Genomic DNA, 21783 nt, shown 5'->3' on the forward strand with positions numbered 1-21783 from the left:
CTCCTCATCCTACTCAACGACCGAGAACAGCCACTTCACTTTTCATCATTTCAGTTTAACAAAATCCTGAATGGGTTTGTCTCAGTCTCCTATCCGAGAGATACTATTAATTGTAGACTAGGTTCGTGCACAGTGAAGTTTACTTTAGGTATTCTAAAAATCACGTAGCATTTTAGAATATTACCTGAAGTAAGCATATTGATGTTGTGGTGTTATTTTGTAACTGAGCCACAGACTGCCTCCTATCCTGTCTTTCCCTCTTGGAGCAGAGTACTGATGGAGTAGTGATGGCAGGATGATGCTTCTTGGAGCCCTGACGCCTTCCAGCCAAATGGTTCACTAAAAGGTTAGTTTCTTGAGGCGTCATGTTCACACAACGCCTCTGCTATTCCAATACTGTTTAACGGCCAGAGTTATACAGGTTTATCAATGTTTAACATAGTCATCTGTCTCTCGCTGGTCTTTTTCCTTAACTACTGCCTTTATGGCCTAAAGGAAAAAGAAATAGTATTTGGTGGAAAAAACAAAAATACAATCAATTTAACAAACAGTCAACGGTTCTCTCATGCTCATGTCCCAAGTCACACCTTTCCACCATATTGCACAAGATGGTGGCGCACATGGCTGTGGTTGCTCAGTGCTCTTGCCTTCGGTGTTTTGTTCGTTTTATGTTTTCATGTTTATCGTCAACTCGCTCACATTCTGTCATCCGTTCAACATCTACAGCCGGCACGAACTTTTAAGGATCGGAAACTGCAGCGAACAGAGCGTTACAGCCCAGTTTAGACGACAGCACAACATCCCACAAGATATCACGAGGAGTGAGTGAGTGAGTGAGTGAGTGAGTGAGTGAGTGAGTGAGTGAATGATTTAAAACTGAGTTTCGAAGAATAAAGAAGCTTCACTTTGTATTATTTGTCCATGTTCCACAAGGGAACATCAAAACAACATTTGTGTCACGCCTCAGACAAAAACTGACAGATGGAACCCAAAAGCATGACAGGTCGGTAGAATTTAACTCTGTATTTAATTCAAAAGCAGAGTTCAAAACACCATGTAAACATCCAAACCAAACCAATCCAACAAGGAGCAGGCAACAAGTGGAGTCCAGGGCTCAGGCAGAATCCAGATGAGATTTTATGTGGAAAACAACCATGTTGGTGTGATCAGCCCTTATCCATGGTCCTGAAGCCCGGTTACACCATCTCCATCATCTCCATCTTCCACATCGTAGCCGACACAGATAATTAAATGTTTCGTGTCTTTTTAGGTTTGTGTTCAGTATGAATGTTCAACTGTTTGGAATTTAGGCTCATGTGTCCCCCTCTATAGTAGTAGTAGTAATAGTAGTAGTAATAGTAGTAGTACTCATAGTAGTAGTAGTAATAGCAGTAGTAATTGTAGCAGTAGTACCAATAGTAGTAGTAGTAGTAGTAATATTAGTAGTAGTAGTAAAAGCAGTAGTAATAGTAGTAGTAATAGTAGTGGTAGCAGTAGTAGTAGTAATAGTAGTAATAATAGTAGTAGTGGTAGTAGTAGTAGCAGTAGTAGTAGCAGTAGCAATATTAATAGTAGTAGTAGTAGTAGTAGTAGTAGTAGTAATAGTACCTTTTCCTGATGTCCCTGTCATTTCATCAGATACTCTGGTCTCCACAGTATTTCTGTTCACACAGGGTTGCCTGAGTCACACACAGTGAAACAGCTCCGGCTTCAGTTTGAGTCACTTCTGTGCTTGATTTCCTGGATTCAGCACAAATATTTCAAATCCCAACATTTAATTGTGGACTCTGTCTCTTGAGTTCTACATTTTGGGCCCAATTATCGCCGCAAAAAAAAAACTTCTCACATCAGGCAGAAATCCAAATTCCTCTCACACCCGCCTCCTACAAGGGAACATCCATTAAGTAGATAAAGCCTAGGTGACCAGCTCCATTAGAAGGTCAAAATGTTTCTACCATATGAAACAATTCAGCCAAGAGAAAATGTGTTTTGATCCAAAGTCAAACTTTTATTTGTACTCAAAAACCAAAGCATTGATAAAGTAATAGGATATCTGGTTATTGGTTGTGTGTAAAGAAGTGCAGCTCCATTTCCTCCCACTGAATAAAAATGCTACACATTTCAGGTCCGGAGTTCATGACTGATAATTTAACCAGCCCACTGGAGTTATGGAGATGTTTCGGTTTTGCTGTCCAGCTTTGTGTTGAACCTGATGTTGACTGTTTAAGATCACCTCTTTAATCCATTCAAGTAGTGTGTTCCTTTGTTCACAGACTGAAATCAGCGACTCACAACAGTAGCCAGCTACTACCCAGGGTAGATGGGTAGCTGAGACTAGAGGTAAGATCGGGCCTAAAAATCCAGCCCGATCCGAGCCCGAGGGTGTTAAAGCCCGATCCAACCCAACCCAAATGTAATTATTGACATTTTGAGCCGATCCCAAGGATTCAGGCTTAAGATCTTACCTCTACTTTCGTACGATGGTAAAGGTAAAGTGACAGGAGAAGATACAGCTGAAGCACGGAGGGAACGGAGCAGGTATTGTAGATGGATGTTTCTCATACAGCGCCTTCTATGTTTTACCTAAATTATTTAATTTATAAGGGTATTCCTTAGTTTAATACCCAAATATTGTTTGAGATACATAATATATAAATATATATTTATTTAAAAAGCTCAGGCCGGGTCGGGCTTGGATCATAAGATCTTAAGCCCGAGCCTGAGTCCAAAAAAAATGTAGCTTGACCCGACCTGAGCCCGATGGTATTGAAGCCCGACCTGACCTGAACTTAATTAATGACTTTGAGCCCATTTCAGGTCGGGTTGGGCTTGGACTCAGGCTTAAGATCTTACCTCTAGCTGAGACAGTGAGCTGCCATCGCTAACTGCACGGGTAGTGTACCTGTGGCTAACGAGTAGGTGGACCGCTTATGGACGATGTCTGTGGATGGTAGCATAATGTGCTAGCTGTAGCATCACTAGATGACTAGTTTACAGACTGAAAATATTGATATATTGGCAATTGTGGAGGAACTAAAATGGTGTAGCTCAAGCTGTGGCTTTTGTCAAATGTGTGTATAGTTGATAGAAGGTGGTAATGTTCTATCAATGACAGTATTCTTAGTACCAGCAGGCAGAATGCTTGTTTACTTAATGGATTTTCTCATCAGAATTGCTCATGTTTTAAGTATGGACATAGTGTTCTCTAATTCAATCATCTCTTTCAAAAAAAATCTTTTCTGGATTCATTCCATGCACCAAATCGATGTGTGCTCTAATGTATTCATGAACCTCGTGCTCCCATTTGGTGCTAGATGCCTTATCAAAGTTACACAAGAGTCCACAGTGACCAAGTCTGCAATCTAGCTAATCATGTCACCTTCTCATCAGCACTGACTGCAAACATGTCACCATCTCTCTGGACTGATGTTCTATTTGTCCACATCTGCCCACATAATCTACATATTTTAATCTACATGCCCCAACTGCTGTGGCTCTATCCCGCCTACGCCCCCTCCTCAGTCCCCTCTGTGGTTACTCCCCCTCATGGTTTTAACAGCTCCATCACCTCCCCCTCCTGCTAATTAGATGAGCTGTCATGGTTTGGAGCATGATTAACCTTCTGGACACCCATCTTTATCCTAATATGTAAAGACATCATTTGGTCCAAAACCTGAAAAGTTGAATAATGATGATTGAAATTCTTCACTTGTATTGTAAAACATGTGGATGAATTGTTCTGCATTACAGATGCAAGTAGAAAAATGTGTAATACGTGCATAAATGTTGTAATATTATATTGTCAGTCAAACAATGTTAAATCTGAACTGAAGGACTGAACAGTAGATCCCTCGTAAATTAAATATCTATTATACTGTCAAATGACAGAAAAACATCTACAATTCCACGAATCACACATAAGCAGATGAGCAGTGTTTTGAGGTCTGCTCATCCATCAACCAGATACGATGTGAATACAGAAGAAACGTAATCATCCTTCAGGATTAAACCAAATGCTTGATAATCTTAATTCTAAGAAATAATAATAATAACCACAGCAAGAATATCAGGGTCATATAGAGCGAGTCAATGCAAAACATCCTTCAAATGTACTCCAGCTAATGTGAAGTGGTGCGTCACAGTAAAGATTAAACAAACACAGAACGCAGCTCCTTCTCACCACAGGGAAAACATTTGCATTTTCTAATAGCAAATGGGTAAATAAAATGAAATTATTGTCGATTGAGTACGGCACTTCAAGCCCTCATCAAGGTGCATAGGCAGTGAACTTGGTGTGAGAGTAAAGTCCTCTATTCGTTCTGAACACACAGCTTTTCTAATGGAAATCAGCGATACCCTCAGGTCACACACCCTCCTTTTCATCCAGGCTTTCACACAAGAGGCTTGTCCACAGGATTAATTCAGAGCTGTCAGAATAAACGATATACCTTCAATCAGCCATAACATTATAACCACCAACAGTTGGGGTGAGTTACATTGACTATCTTGTTACTATAGCAAGTGTCAGTGTCTAACTGTAAGGATGTGTATGACATAAATGGACTAAAATGTGATGTGTAGAAGAGCCACAGCATCCCCAAACTGGGGGTCTTGTTAGGTTCCCCATTGTTGTGTGTGTGTGTGTGGGGGGGGGGGGGGGGACTAGTCCTTGTGGTCTGAACAGTACATATGGGACTGAGTTACCGTGGGGGTCCATGGTTAGGGGTCCATGTTGACCCCTGACCACCACAAAACCACCATCGATAGACACATTATTGTCAGAACTGCAGAACTGGACATAGTACATACATAACATAAAGATATGAAGCAGAGCAACAACAGATTTGATATGACAGCTCATATCCTGGATTTAAAACTGTGTTTTAATTTCCTAGAGTACAGGTAAACCTCGGCATTTGTAATTTCAAGCTTTGTTGTTCTCGATTATACTTTGGTAAAAAAAATTACACCGAAAAATAAAAATCAAGTTTGCGTTATTTTATTGGACTTAACGGCTGTCCGCCACAGATACTGGAATAGTAAAATCACCGATAAACAGCTAAACACACGTAATATCATGTTACTTTACAATAAAAAAGAATAAAACATAAAATCAAGTTATTACCCCGTGGCAACCCCCATGACCCACAATGAGGAAGAACTGGCTGAAGATGAGACAGATGAAGATTTTTTCTGTAGGATATTAAAAAAGAAAATTTGTTTGTCAGCGTAAAATAGATTTGTATTAACCAAATATTATTCAAATGTATTCATAAATAAAGTTCAGGACAGAACTGGGAATGGTTATTTTCGGTTTAGCCTGGAGACAAGTTAATTCGACTTAAGTCCGTTTTTTGACTTACGTCATCAATGGTTCCAGGAGAGGCGTTGTAAGCCGGAGTTTACCTGTACGTTAAATGCACAGTAAGAGGCGTGACGTCACGCAGGTACAGCTGCTCCACTCCTCTGATAGTCTGATCAGTATTTTAGAGCGTTGTATTGATCAGTTGTTACGGTAGGTGATGACGTCACGGTGAAGTGATAAACATTTATCTCGTTAAATCGGGTCACGCTCACTCCACCAGTGACGCACGTGTTTCCAGTCCGCTCCGAGCTCGTGCGTGCGGCAGAGTAATCGGCTACTGTCGCGCGTTACTCGGGCGGCTTTAAAGGGAGGCTCCGCGCGCGGGGAGGACGCTCAAGCACCCGCCACAGACACCGAGCGCGCGACGAGCTTTGGAGACAGTGGCGGGAACCTCGTTCTGACGCACGCGCGCACTATGGACTACTGCTGAGGCGCGAGGGAAGCAGAGACAAGAGCAGAGCCGCCGCCCGACCCGAACGCGTCCTGTTTGTTTCTGTTTAGTTGTCCTCGTTGTTTGGAGTCTGATATTATTATAAAGTCAGTCTTGGCTGAACTGAATCCACTGATTATAAAATCAGTCTTGGCTGAACTGAATCCACTGATTATAAAATCAGTCTTGGCTGAACTGAATCCACTGATTATAAAATCAGTCTTGGCTGAACTGAATCCACAAGTCCAACGGCATGAAGTTACTGCTTTTACCTGTTTTAATGGCTTTTATCGCCGGCGCGCAAGTTTTGAGCCAAGAAATCGAACCAAAAGAAGAGTCTGACTACTGGATGAGCACCAATCAGATCCAGGTAGGTTCTTCATTTTAGTATTGATAAATGATTATCTCCTGATCCGGAAGAAGGTCCTCAAACCCATTCCCACCTTAGGCGTTAAATAGGATGAACTGGGAGGTCTGGTAGTCAATCAGCACCAACTAGGAAAATCTGGTTATTTATGAATAGAAGGAAAGATGATCAAATTAATCTTTCACATCGTGACATTTTTAATACATTACCAGACGAGTTTTTGCTCCCTTTTAAATTAGCATTTTAAATAGAAAAGTATAAGTCATTAACTAATTAACTAATTGAACCAGTATTTTATGCACAGTGTTGTATTTTACCACCAAAAAACCCCCAAAAACCTGACAGCAAACTGACCAAACTGACCAGTACGTGTCATACTCCACAATTTAATGTTATCAAATTAAATAAAACAGTTGGTAATGCAATAAGTGGCTTTGAAATTGTGAGAAATTATTCTGGGGCCAATTTTATTTACATCAAACAAGGACGAAGCTTTCAAATGGTATGAATGGAGTGGCGTAAAGATGGAGACTGTGTGCTCCGAGCCGCCAGCAGGAAATGAAATAAAGCTTTAAGTGCAGTGAGGAGCTCAAACCGTCTTCATTGACATGAGAGGCACGTCCTGTTTGACATTGAGAGCTGGAAATGGGCCAGTAGCCTAAACTGTTGGCCGGGCTCTTCTGCAGATGGATGATCTCACATGTATTATTACTGCTAGGGAGACGGTAGTGGGTACGACCCTCCATCCAGAGGAAAACATCCCAACACAGTTGTAGAAAAGGTTCTAAGATGCATTCAGGAACAGGTCTTGTATTGAGTCATTTCTCACTGTGACCAGTTCGAGTCCCTTTCCATTTAGCAGCTGTTGCTGTATTTCATGAAGACTTTTTACACCTCAGGATGGCTGGCTTTCCAACATCCCATTCAGAGAAATCCTCCTAAGGATGACGAGAAAGCCGCGGCCGCATCAGTTCATCGGTCTGATGGGGAAGCGCTCCATGGGTAAGAACACGCCGCCGACACTGTGCAAGCCTTTTCCTTGTCCTGTGTGGATTTGGTTTTGACTCTACTCTTGTGTTTTCTCTCCCAGGAAACGCACAGATCACACATAAAAGTAAGTGTCATAATTCACGTTCCTCTAAAGTCAGAAAATCCTTCCCAACCTTCTTTGAGCAAGAGATAGACGGTTTCTTTTTCAAGCCGTGCTGATTAAAAATTAATGTAAAATATGTCGATCAAAATAAAGAAATGCTTAGGCATAACAAAATGAAGGTACACATTCATTCAATTCACTGCTCACATTGTTACTTCTACAAAAAGGAGAAGCAAAATTCTGCAAATTGTGACATCTGGACTTATTTTTCGAACCTCAGCATCGGTGTGTTAGTGTGAAAGAGTGATCGTCGTGGGACCTCGGCCAATTAGTGGCCGGATTACCAGGCAGTACCTCGTGAATACGGAACATGATGATTGATTTTTGGTGACACGCGTGTCGTGTCAGGACCCTGGTGTCTGACCTCAGACATCATTTAGTTAGGCTGACTTTATCTTATCGAAGAAAAACAACCTGCATCAATATTTGATGCTTTCAGAAAATTCCTCCCACACAAAAAATGATTTTTCTGCTCTTATTTACAATTTCATGTCGGCCTAACATTCTGAATTTTAAAGGGCAAAATAACCCTTCAAATATCTTCATGTTTAATTACCTCCTAAAAGAAGGATGTTTTCATTGCTGCTTGCTTTTTATTCATTTGTTGGAAGAACATCATCGGAAAAAAATGAGTTTTTTTGAGGTACAAAAGACAAAATCATGTCATAACAAATAAACTAATTCAGCTGAGATGAATCTTTACATTCAGTCATTGTTTTTGCTAGTTTTGTTCGTCACTGGTTTTTCTTGTCTTTTGAACCACATTCATTCATTCGTCAGTCAAAATGATGTTCCAGAGACGCGTGTGGAACTCAAAGGAAACAGATAAGCAGCGCGTCGCAAAAAGGAACGAGGAAAGGATTCTCCCTCCTCTGTTTAGTTATGAATTCACAACTCACTGTGTGATGCAACACTGCAGCATAAATAAGTGTACGTGTAATTTATTCTGTAACGCAGCCATAAGTCACTCATCATTACAGAGAGAGGGGGAGTGCTGGGACCGAAGCCCTCAGGACATCTGAAAGATAAATTAGATTGTTTACGCCACTGATGGATGGACGGACTTATGCAATTCGACATTCACTCATAACCACAATCCCTCCTACCCTGTAAGACAACGCTGATTTTAAACAATCAGACAAAAACATAAGAAATGCAACATTAGCATATGAGCAACAAGACTGTAATTTACTTCCTTAGCTTAACTCTCATTTGGCTAATGCATATAGCGATGTCTGTGGTGTGAGGAATCTCTTCAGTTCAGTAACAGCTGATTCAATACCCCATGATCAGATTACAGTCCATTACTCTGATTGACAGAGGCCTGAGTCGCTCTGCAGAGCAGCTGTTAGTCATTTGATTGTTGGGTCTCTTTAATTCATTGAATACGTTCCTACTACAGAGGACCCCCATGAGCTGGGCTTCAGTCCAAACAAACCTGGTTTGTTTTCACAGAGGTGATGTGGCGTCAGAAACCAACACCGAGGGGCAGGGGCCTGATAAATGGGGTACCTGTGGTGGCACCCCTAGAATATAGCTGGAAAGCCCGTTTTCCCGAAGCGTTTTGCCATCTTTTTGTGTTCAATGTTGTTACAGTAGACAAAATACAACTGTAGCACGGCATCCAAGACCCAATGTCATCCGTGACCAAAAGTCATATTTGTTTGGTTCACCTCTGTTGCATTATGATTTCTAGGACACTCCCTCAGGTAGGCGTACGTTCAGATTTGTTCGTGTGAAGTTTATTTTTTGTCTATTTCTTAAGCACAGTGAAGAAAATAGACATAATATATTTAATGAAGCAGAAAACTCATGCTGGTCCAGTTGGGGGGTAAACCCACAACCTGATTGGACCCTAGTTTTTCTGAAAATGTGCTTACAGACTATTTGACTAAAGATGTTCAAGCTGTTCAGCTGATTGACAGTCTGGTCTAACTCTTTCCTTTTAAGGGCATAAAATCAATTCTTTTGTTGGATTAATGGGGAAAAGGAGCCAAGAAGAGCCAGGTAAATTAAATTTGAGTAAAGACACCCCAACAAATCCTGTGTATTGAAGCTGACACGGTTTCTCTTTCTGCAGAGTCTTACGAATGGAGCACAATACAAACGTATGACAAGCGCCGCTGAGCAGCCTCACCTCCTGCTTCTCCACCAGCCATCCCTCATCCACGGGAGGGTTACCTGATGCTAGTTTTGTTTTCTCCAAACTGTGTGTAGCTGTTAGTCGAATAAAATTGTTCTGTTTCCACATAGTAGTGATGTAGCAGTGCTGTACCTGTGCAGTTTCATTTTTCGCAGCAGAAGGTAAATCAGGGCAAGAGGAGATGTTGCCATAATCAATCTTAGTGTTTTCTGAGTGTTTTTAGCCATCTGTTGTTGTGGACCATCAAAGCAAGGCTATACTCCAGGGTATGCTGGACATTGCACTGCCAAAGTCACTGTATAGTGCCTCATAACTGTTTAACTGCAACTGATTGTTCTCTAAGTAACACACTTTGACCTTAGAAGAGTCATCATGTTTTCCACGATGTTTGACGGGACATGACCAGACATCTCTGTTCTAGTGGTTTATCAGATATTAAAATTATTTTATTTACTGGTTCATCTTCAGCTTGTAAGTCGTGACTTCATTGTGGTGGTTAAGCAGACGGTCAGAACGTGAGACTAGTGCCACCCCCAGTGGCTCACCGAGGTACTGCACAAAGGCGTTTTAGTGCTGCAGTGACTTTATTTTAACTGTCATTCAGATTTGTAAGAGTATACATAGATATAATACAATGCAAACCGATGAAAGATGTGATTAATTTCTTAATTAATCACAATTTCCAATTTGGGCGTGAAGGACTGATGTTGACAATCGTTCCAATTACAGTATATCAAGCATTATTTTGTCAAGTCCCTGTAATTCACTCGTGACATAACATCAAAGAGGGGTAGGGATGCAAATGAAGTTGTTGATTAAAAGATACTTTATTAACCAAATTATACCAAATTAAAACTAAATTACATCAAATTATAAAAATAAAACCGAAAATATTTTCAGAATGTGAGTCAGCAGTGACATCAGGATTGTAGGTGTACATAAATCAAAAGGTGAAGAACAAAACAAGAGGTTAAAGTTAAGGTCCATTGTTATTTTAAGTAAACTTTTTAATACAATAGACCAAAGAAATATTCTACAGAATTACTTAGTCCCCAACAATCACTCATTCATATATTCATTTTCAACCGCTTCGTCCGCTGCTGTGGGTCGCAGGGAGCTGGAGCCTATTCCAGCTGACTGAGGGTGTGAGGTGGGGGAAACTCCGGGCATGATGCCAGTGCACTGCAAAAAATGCCAGTTGTTGGCAAAAAAATGATGCAACTATTGCAACATACTGGGCCGTCATCACCTATCCCAGCAGACTGCAGGCGAGAGACGAGGGACACTCCTGACGCATCGCAGACTTTATCATTGGTTATGTAACTTATATGTGATTAATTATGCACAAGTAAAGTATGCATGTCTTTATTAAAGATTAAAATAATTTTTGTTATTTTAAAATTGGGAAAATATGTTTGCAATATGAGTAGATTAATTTATGAGCTCAGTCACAGAACGAATTACACTCATATCTCAAGATACAGCTGTATCAACATATTTTTTAAGATGTCCTGACAATGAATTAAGTAAACCAGCCAATGAGCTGGAGCAACATTTGTGGTTGTTTCACTTTGAACTGTACATCACTGACTAACATGATTTAAAGCAACAGGAAGAACCTGCATTCAAAGCCTGGTGGCCTCAACAACAAAATCTCTTCAGTAGTTTGCCTAAAATGCTACAAAATATTACAGTTAAAACTGTGTATGAAATATATGTTCTTCATACAATTCATACACAGATAGTTTTGACTCCACTTTAACAAGCTATCCAGTTGCTTAGATTTAGATATAATAAAGTGGTTTGTTGCACCCACAAAGGTTTTCCCCTTACTGTTTACGCATTAGTTGAATATTTTACGTACATATTATTAGCAAATGCTGCAGAGTGGTCAACTACACAAAGGTAAGTCTAATCTTAATTGTAGAAGTTACCCCTCCACTGTTCTAAGTCCAACAAAGCCCTACACGGTGTGAATGGCTCTTTCTCAGGCTTGTAAATCAACAACGTCCGCGCTGATGGGTCTGAAGCATTGATCCAGCGAGGCATCCAGAAATGGGAGAGCCCCTTGTCTTGGCCTGGATAGTGCTTCTGAAACACCTGTCTGAAGTAGTAGGCCTCTTTGGTGCATAGAGAGTTGTGAGGGAATGTCTGGTGAGCTCATGTACCCTTTGTTATGATGATTTGATTGACTCGGACTTTTGTATCCACACACCACATCCCAGTCAAACTGCTACTCAAACATAAAGAGGTCTTTGCCTTAGACGGTCAACTCCCGGCAAAGATTACTCACCATACAGTTCCAGTTTCCTACTTATACCCAGCAACCACTGTGAAACTATTTCGCTGTATGTGATAACCTCACCCTCTTCATCATTGGTTTTGAGTTTACCCTGGTTAAGATTAGATAACCCAGATTTTGGCTGGTCTCCAGTATCTACTACTAATTGAAGTAATTGTCATTGCCTACATTCTGTTGTTCCTACTACAACCCCCCAATTATCATGATTCCCAGGAGGTTTTCAGACTCTCTGGCTTTGGGCCCGATCCATTCCTCCTCTTTGCCACCGGCGGGGTTTCTTCTTAATCCAAAAGAACGACAGGACTGGGCCATGTATTGACTATAGGTCTTTTAATGACATCCCTGTTAAAACCAACAACTCACTGCCATTGATTGACTCTGCCTTTGAGCCTTTCCAACAGGCCACCATTTTCTCTAAGGTGGACCTCTGTAATGTACATCATTAGAATCAGAGGGGGGATGAGTGGAGGACTGCTTTCAACACTCCTCTTGGACATTTTGAATATTTGGTAATGTCGTTTGGTCTGACTAATTCTCCTGCAGTGTAAGCTCTAATTAATGATGTACGGTGTTTTGTTTGTCAATCCAGGGATGCTTTGATTCCAAATCCTTATTTATTTAAATCCAATAGTCAAACATGCCTTGACCATGACCATGCACTACTGAACTTCCTGTCTGTCATTCCTTATATGGAAAAAGTACAGCCTGTCTCACTGAACACTGACACCTTGTGGCTACATTTAATCCATAATCATTACATACGGCAGCGGTTCCCAACCACCGGGTCGCAACCAGGTTCTGAGCTACGGGCCATTAGGTACCGAGTGGCAGAGAAAGTTAAAATTTTTCCTTTTTAATTTATTATCAGTCTAAAGATGTTTTATTTTGAAAAGTGAGTTCTGTGTAGAATGATGCACATACACATTCATCATGCTTGTAATTTTGGGGAAACGGCTGGAAACCTGTCACGTGACAGGTTTCCAGCCATTATTCCAAAATTAAACAGCTGTGTCACAGATTAAAATTAAGGCGTAGTATGCCTTTCCAAAGCATTGAAAACCCTGCTTCCATGTCCAACCTCTTGTCTTTGTGAAGCGGGATTTTCTGCAGTGACCAAACAAAACTAAACTACGGAGTAAACCATATGTCGGGAAAACATTTCTATTGTCACTGTCTCCCGTTACCCATAGATGAGACCGGCTCACTGCAGAAAAACAAGCTCAGGGCTCTACTAATTCTCATTATTATTATTATTATTATTATTATTATTATTATTATTTGATTGACTTGTTCACCCTTATATACAGGAATTACCAGTATTTCTCCCACGTTGAATCCACTGATAATTAGTTGCTATATTTCAACATAAAACTTGTCAGCGCAGTCATTTGAATCAAGTTTTTAATATAATTTTTTTTTTTAAATATTTTTGTTCTAAAATAAATAATTTTGTTTACAGAGATGTTGATTATTAATTTATGAACAAAAGATTGTTATTGTATGTTGATGTCTGCCTTTGACATAAGACCACTGCGGATTATCCTGGCGTCATTAACCATTATTGAGCAAATGAAGGCCGGTCTGGGAAAATATTGTCTTAGATGAAACCGGCCCGTGGTGCAAAAAAGGTTAAGTACCGCTGTCCTATGGGACATGCAGAATCGTTTTGTGTATATCTTGATGATTTTAATTTTTTTCTCGCTCTATAGAGGAACACATTCTTCATGTTAGGTTGGTTTTGCGACACCTCCTAGAGAACAGATTGAATGCCAAAGCTGAGAAATGTCAGTTTCATGTTCTCTTTTTGAGTGAGGAGTTTTGTGTTTTGAAGACAAAGAGTTTTCTGGCTTTTGTGGTGGAAAAGGGACAAATAGGAACCATCACTGCCAAGGTTGGTAATTAGGAACCAACACTAGCTACTTAAACTTAGACTTCCTTTTATTGTGATTGCACAGAAACTCAGAGAACAGTGAATCTGGCAATGAAATGTCGCTGCTTGGCAACCGGAGTACACAACATTGTTGGCATCACTACTTCTATAGTGTTAGGACACATATAAACAGGGTGAAGATATATATAGACAGTTTTAAGTGTTATTAACAGTATCAGTCTTATAAGTAAACTTTAATAAATAAATACATAATATTGCACAGACCCTAAGGCCTGGCATGTAAATGTAAATGTTGACCATAAGAATGTCAGTATCGGTACTTAGCAGCTAACATCAGAAGAATATTGCACATGGGAATGTTGTAAAAGCAGGGCTCAAAATGAACGTTTTTTCTTGGTAGCACTGGTGCTCCCAAATGTAGAAGTTAGTAGCACCAGCAAAGACTTTAGGAACAACTACCCAAAAGCAAGTACATAGGAGTACAGGGAGATGCAGCATAAGGTGAAGGTAGAGGTAGCAAAGGCCAAACAAGAAGCTTATGATGACTTGTATGCTAGGTTGGACAGTAAGGAGGGAGAGACTGATCTATACCGGTTGGCAAGACAGCAGGTTAGGGTGATTAAGGATAGGGATGGAAGTCTATTGACAGGTGCCAGTAGTGTGATGGGAAGATGGAAAGAGTACTTTGAAGAGTTGATGAACGTAGAAAATGAGAGAGAACAAAGACTAGAAGAGGTGACTGTTGTGGACCAGGATGTAGCAAAGATTAGTCAGGATGAAGTGAGGAGGGTATTGAAGAGGATGAAGAGTGGAAAGGCAGTCTTCTTCTTTTCCTTTCGGCTTTTCCCTTCAGGGGTCTCCACAGCCAATCAGTGTCCTCCATCTAACCCTGTCCTTTGAATCCTCTTCTCTCACACCAACTACCTTCATGTCTTCCCTCACTACATCCATAAACCTCCTCTTTGGTCTTCTCCAGGCCTCCTGCCTGGCAGTTCAAAACTCAGCATCCTTCTACCAATATATTCACTATCTCTCCTCTGGACATGTCCAAACCATCTCAGTCTGGCCTCTCTGACTTTATCTCCAGAACCTCTAACATGTGCTGTCCCTCTGATGTACTCATTCCTGATCCTATCCATCCTGGTCACTCCCAGAGAGAACCTCAGCATCTTCATCTCTGCTACCTCCAGCTCTGTCTCCTGTCTTTTCCTCAGGGACACTGTCTCTAGACCAAACAACATCGCTGGTCTCACCACAGTTTTGTACACCTTTCCTTTCATTTTAGCTGAAACTCTTCTATCACACATCACACCTGACACTTTCCTCCACCCGTTCCATCCTGCCTGTACATGCTTCTTCACCTCTTTTCCACACTCTCCATTGCTCTGGACTGTTGAGCCTAAGTACTTCAAATCCTCCACCTTCTTGATCTCTTCTCCCTGTAACCTCACTCTTCCACTTGGGTCCCTCTCATTCACACACATGTACTCTGTCTTACTGCGGCTAACCTTCATTCCTCTCCTTTCCAGGACAAACCTCCACCTCTCTAGCTTCTCCTCCACCTGTTCCCTGCTCTCACTGCAGATCACAATGTCATCTGCAAACATCATAGTCCATGGAGATTCCTGTCTGACCTCGTCTGTCAGCCTGTCCATCACCATAGCAACAAGAAGGGGCTCAGAGCTGATCCCTGATGCAGTCCCACCTCCACCTTGAACTCCTCTGTCACACCTACACACACCTCACCACTGTCTTACAGTCCTCATACATGTCCTGCACCGCTCTAACATACTTCTCTGCCACTCCAGACTTCCTCATACAATACCACAGTTCCTCTCTGGACACCCTGTCATCAGCTTTCTCCAGATCTACAAAAACACAATGCAGCTCCCTCTGGCCTTCTCTATACTTCTCTATCAACATCCTCAACGCAAATACTGCATCTGTAGTACTCTTTTTTGGCATGAAACCATACTGCTGCTCACAAATGTTCACTTCTGCCCTTAGTCTAGCTTCCACTGCTCTCTCCCATAACTTCATTGTATGGCTCATCAGCTTTATTCCTCTGTAGTTGCCACAACTCTGCACATCTCCCTTGTTCTTAAAAATGGGCACCAGCACACTTCTCCTCCATTCCTCAGGCATCTTCTCACTATCTAAGATCCTGTTGAACAACCCAGCCAGAAACTCTACTGCCACCTCTCCTAGACACTTCCAAACCTCTACAGGTATATCATCAGGACCGACTGCCTTTCCACTCTTCATCCTCTTCAATGCCCTCCTCACTTCATCCTGACTAATCTTTGCTACATCATGGTCCACAACAGTCACCTCTTCTAGTCTTTGTTCTCTCTCATTTTCCACGTTCATCAACTCTTCAAAGTACTCTTTCCATCTTCCCATCACACTACTGGCACCTGTCAATAGACTTCCATCCCTATCCTTAATCACCCTAACCTGCTGCTTATCCTTCCCATCTCTGTCTCTCTGTCTTGCCAACCGGTATAGATCAGTCTCTCCCTCCTTACTGTCCAACCTAGCATACAAGTCCTCATAAGCTTCTTGTTTGGCCTTTCCTACCTCTACCTTCACCTTACGCTGCATTTCCCTGTACTCCTGTCTACTTTCCTCAGTCCTCTCAGTGTCCCACTTCTTCTTAGCTAACCTCTTTCTCTGTATACACTCCTGTACCTCCTCATTCCACCACCAAGTCTCCTTATCTACTTTCCTTCCAGATGACACACCAAGTACTCTCCTACCTGTCTCCCTGATCACATTAGCTGTAGTTGTCCAGTCATCTGGAAGCACCTCCTTGCCACCTAGAGCCTGTCTCAACTCCTTCCTAAAAGTCATGCAACACTCTTCCTTTTTCAGCTTCCACCATTTCGTCTTCTGCTCTGCCTTTGCCCTCTTCATCTTCCTCACCACCAGAGTCATCCTACACACCACCATCCTATGCTGTTTGGCTACACTCTCACCTACCATTACTTTACAGTCACTGATCTCTTTCAGGTTACACCGTCTACACAATATGTAGTCTACCTGCGTGCTCCTACCGCCACTCTTATAGGTCACTCTATGTTCCTGCCTCTTCTGGAAGAAAGTATTCACTACAGCCATTTCCATCCTTTTTGCAAAGTCAACTACCATCTGTCCTTCTGCGTTCCTCTCCTGGATACCAAACCTGCCCATCACCTCCTCATCACGTCTGTTTCCTGCACCAACATGTCCATTGAAGTCTGCTCCAATGACAACTCTCTCACTTCTAGGCATGCTCTGCATCATTTCGTCAAAGTCCGACCAGAATTTTTCCTTCTCCTCCAGCTCACATCCTACCTGTGGAGCATACCCGCTAACAACATTGAACATCACACCTTCTATTTCTAGCTTCAGACTCATCACTCTATCTGACACTCTTTTGACCTCCAGGACATTCCTAACAAACTCCTCCTTCAAGATAACTCCTACTCAATTTCTCTTCCCATCTACACCATGATAGAACAACTTGAACCCTGCTCCTAAACTTCTAGCCTTGCTACCTTTCCACCTGGTCTCCTGGACACACAGTATGTCTACCTTCCTTCTCTGCATCATGTCAACCAACTCTCTACCTTTTCCTGTCATAGTTCCAACATTCAACGTCCCTACTCTCAGTCCTATACTCTTGGTGTTCCTCTTCTCTTTCTTCGTGCGAACGCACTTTCCTCCTCTCCTTCTTCGACCAACAGTAATCCAATTTCCACCGGCGCCCTGTAGGTCAACAGCGCCGATGGCGGTCGTTGTTAACCCGGGCCTCGACCGATCCGGTATGGAAGTCATAGGTTTGATTCGCATCTTTGATTTGGCAAAAGTTTTACGCCGGATGCCCTTCCTGACGCAACCCTCTGTATTTATCCGGGCTTGGGACCGGCACAATAAGACACTGGCTTGTGTCCTCTTGTGGCTACATTACATTGTGGCAGTCGGTCCTGATGATATACCTGTAGAGGTATGGAAGTGAGCCCCTTCTTGTTGCTATGGTGATGGACAGGCTGACAGACGAGGTTAGACAGGAATCTCCATGGACTATGATGTTTGCAGATGACATTGTGATCTGTAGTGAGAGCAGGGAACAGGTGGAGGAGAAGCTAGAGAGGTGGAGGTTTGTCCTGGAAAGGAGAGGAATGAAGGTTAGCTGCAGTAAGACAGAGTACATGTGTGTGAATGAGAGGGACCCAAGTGGAAGAGTGAGGTTAGAGGGAGAAGAGATCAAGAAGGTGGAGGATTTGAAGTACTTAGGGTCAACAGTCCAGAGCAATGGAGAGTGTGGAAAAGAGGTGAAGAAGCGTGTCCAGGCAGGATGGAACGGGTGGAGGAAAGTGTCAGGTGTGATGTGTGATAGAAGAGTTTCAGCTAAAATGAAAGGAAAGGTGTACAAAACTGTGGTGAGACCAGCGATGTTGTTTGGTCTAGAGACAGTGTCACTGAGGAAAAGACAGGAGACAGAGCTGGAGGTAGCAGAGATGAAGATGCTGAGGTTCTCTCTGGGAGTGACCAGGATGGATAGGATCAGGAATGAGTACATCAGAGGGACAGCACATGTTAGAGGTTCTGGAGATAAAGTCAGAGAGGCCAGACTGAGATGGTTTGGACATGTCCAGAGGAGAGATAGTGAATATATTGGTAGAAGGATGCTGAGTTCTGAACTGCCAGGCAGGAGGCCTAGAGGAAGACCAAAGAGGAGGTTTATGGATGTAGTGAAAGAGGACATGAAGGTAGTTGGTGTGAGAGAAGAGGATGAGAAGACAGGGTTAGAATGAGGACACTGATTCGCTGTGGCGACCCCTGAAGGGAAAAGCCCAGAGGAGAAGAACAAGAGTGATGATTCATCTGTAGATGAAATGTTTATGTTCAGATGTTTTGGAGGCTACTAATTTTCCTCAGCCTCCCTGGGAAAGTTTACTCCAAGGTGCTGGAAAGGAGGGTCCGGCCGATTGTGGAACCTCAGATTGAGGAGGAACAATGTGGGTTCCGTCCTGGTCGTGGAACAAACCATCTTTTTACTCTCACAGGGATCCTAGAGGGGGCTTGGGGGTATGCCCATCCAGTCTACATGTGTTTTGTGGACTTGAAGAAGGCGTATGATCGGGTCCCCAGGGATATACTGTGGGAGGTACTGCGGAAGTATGGGGTGAGGGGGCCTCTCCCCAGGGCCATCCAATCCCTGTACGCCCAAAGTGAGAGCTGCGTTCGGGCTCTCGACAGTAGGTCGGACTTGATTTATCATGTACAGTAGTACATGACAAATCATTCCAGAGGTGGACCTGGAGACCACAACAGAAACTGGACACAACTCTTCCACCCTGCCCCCGTCATGCACCCCCCTGCTGACCAGCATCCCTTACTGTAAGTACTTGGACACCTCCAGCTCATCCATCCCTGTTTTAATCACCACTAGACACACCGTCAAACGGACTTCTAGAATACATCGTAACAATATCAAGACTGTACACAGACATAGACCACTGTGATTGATTCGTTGTGGCGACCCCTGAAGGGAAAAGCCGAAAGGAAAAGAAGACACAGACATAGACCACCAACAATAAATCCACCCCTCAACACCACCCTGCACATGGCACTTCTGTCCGTTCTCTTTTAAACAAATCATTTCTTATGAATGACCTGATTTTAGGAACAACGTCCAATGCATTGCAATGCAATGCAGGAACAACGTCCATGATGATGGTCCAGCAACACTTGCGGAAGCATCTCCACCCAACTATAAATTTTTATACTCATCTAGGACTGATAGAAAAGGTGGGGTAACAGCAACCATCCTCCCCACAGCAATAGATTTTAAAGACTGTACATTTAATAAATATCCATCTTTTGAATATCATGCATTTGTTTTTAACAGCCCTCCCATTTCATGTATGACTGTCTACAGGCCTCCTGAACGATGTTCTTCTTTTAGTCCTCTCAATCATCCACACCAACTACAGTAAGAGTCTTATCACAGGCAATTTTAACATTCACTAGACAATCAATCAGACTCTTTTAACTCAGATTTTATAAACATGTTGAACTGTATGGATTTTAACCAACACGTAATCCTTCCAACCCACAACAGAGGCCATACATTAGACCTTATAATAACCAATGGCCTATCTATCAGTGTCTCCTCTGTTGTGGACGTTGGCATATCTGATCATTACTGTGTATATTTTGTGATAAATTGTCTTATAAAACAAGATATTCCACAACAAACTGTGAGGAAGCGCTATATCAATCAATCATTCATTCATTCATTTTCCAACCCGCTTAATCCGCTAACGCAGGTCGCGGGGTAGCCAGTGCCTATCCTGGCAGTCTCAGGGCGTGAGGCGGGGGACACTCTGGGCACGACGCCAGTGTACCGCGGAGCCACATACAAACAAACATACATTCACACACACACTCACTCCTATGGTCAATTTGGGACCGGCCAATTAACCCGAAGCGCATGCTTTTGGAGGTGGGAGGAAGCCGGAGAACCCGGAGAGAACCCACGCAGACACGGGGAGAGCATGCGAACTCTGCACAGAGCAGGACTCGAACCCGGGTCCGCCGTGTTGTGAGGCAGCAGCGCTAACCACTGCGCCACCGTGCCGCCCCATCAATCAATCAATCAAGTTTTATTTATATAGCTCTTAATCATGACAGCAGACATTTCAAAGCTCTTTAACAGACAGAAACCCAACTGAACCCTCCAGAGCATCAGCGACAGTGGCGGGGAAAAACTCCCTCAATGAGGAAGAAACTCCGAGCGGACCCAGACTCTTTTGGGGGCCATCCGCCTCGACCGGTTGGGTGGAAAAGAAATCAAAGGAAGACAAGAACAGGGTCAGAGAGAGAGAGACAGAGAGAGAGTGACAGATAGGCCAGATAGAGACAGTATTAATATGGTTCAGGTTGATAAAGTCAAGGCACAATTACAGCTGATTGGATGACTGTATGGAGGAAGGAGGAGGAAAGGAAGCAGGACCCCAGCCGATGGATAGTTGAGGGGGGGTACTGGTGGGCTTGGAGGAGAAGGTCCACAGCACATGGAGAGATGGGGATGTACTGGTGGGCTCGGAGGTGCAGGTCCATAGAGGAAGGTCCACGGCGGCTGGGCGGATGAGGGGTGGAACAGTAAGATGACACCAAGGAAGAGAGGCAGCAGGACCCCAGTCGATGGTTAGGTGAGGGGTGATACTGGTGGATGGGAGGTGTAGGTCCACAGCAGATGGGTGGATGAGGGGTGAACCTGAGAAAAACCTGTGAGAACATAGAGCACAGAGACTCCAGGGAAGAAGTTTAGTTAGTACGGTGTGATTGGAGACTTGGAGAGTGAGATCAGAGAGGAGGAGGACTAACAGAGATGGTTGGAGAGAAGGGGGAGGAGAGAGGAACTCAGTGAGTCTGGATGTTGAGTCTCCACCAGTGTAGGTCTATATGAATATAAACGTAGTAACCTAAGTTACCATTAATTGTAAAATTTATGAAAAAGAAAAGTTTTAAGTCTAGTCTTAAATAGTGAGAGGGTGTCTGCTCCCCGAACTGAGGTAGGGAGGTGGTTCCACAATAGAGGGGCTTGATAGCAAAAGGCTCTAGCCCCCGTCCTACTTTAAAAATTCTAGGAACCACCAGTAGGCCAGTATGTTGAGAGCGTAATGCTCTAGATGGATTATAAGGAACTAAAGTTCCTTCAGGTAGGTCGGTGCCACCAAGGGCTTTGGAAGTGAGGAGGAGTATTTTCAAATCTATCCTAGCTTTCACAGGTCTCTGGCACTGGTCCTGGTCAGAACCTGGTCTCTGGCACTGGTCCTGGTCAGAACCTGGTCCCTGGCACTGGTCCTGGTCAGAACACGGGCGGCAGCATTCTGAATTAGTTGAAGACTCTTCAGCGACTTTTTGGGGCAGCCTGAAAAAAGTGCGTTACAGTAATCTAGTCTGGAAGTGATGAAAGCGTGGATTAATTTCTCTGCATCACTCCGTTTTAAAATATGCCTGATTTTAACAATATTTGGAGATGGAAAAAGGCCGTTCTAGAAACCTGCTTAATGTGTGTGTTAAACCAGAGATCCTGATCAAAGATGACACCTAGGTTCCTCGCAGTGGTTTTGGCCTCA

General features: G+C 42.9%; 1 protein-coding gene across 1 annotated transcript; it reads left to right on the forward strand.

Moving 5' to 3' along the window:
- The first annotated feature begins 5690 nt into the window (after window positions 1-5690).
- Window positions 5691-9902, forward strand: tac1 (tachykinin precursor 1). Its single transcript, XM_068333329.1, has 5 exons — window positions 5691-6165; window positions 7062-7164; window positions 7253-7276; window positions 9266-9322; window positions 9396-9902. The coding sequence occupies exons 1-5, from the start codon at window positions 6049-6051 to the stop codon at window positions 9440-9442; spliced, it is 348 nt and encodes a 115-aa protein (XP_068189430.1). The 5' UTR covers window positions 5691-6048; the 3' UTR covers window positions 9443-9902.
- Window positions 9903-21783: the final 11881 nt, after the last annotated feature.

The sequence above is a fragment of the Antennarius striatus genome, chromosome 14, assembly GCF_040054535.1.
Source record: "Antennarius striatus isolate MH-2024 chromosome 14, ASM4005453v1, whole genome shotgun sequence".
NCBI lineage: Eukaryota > Metazoa > Chordata > Actinopteri > Lophiiformes > Antennariidae > Antennarius > Antennarius striatus.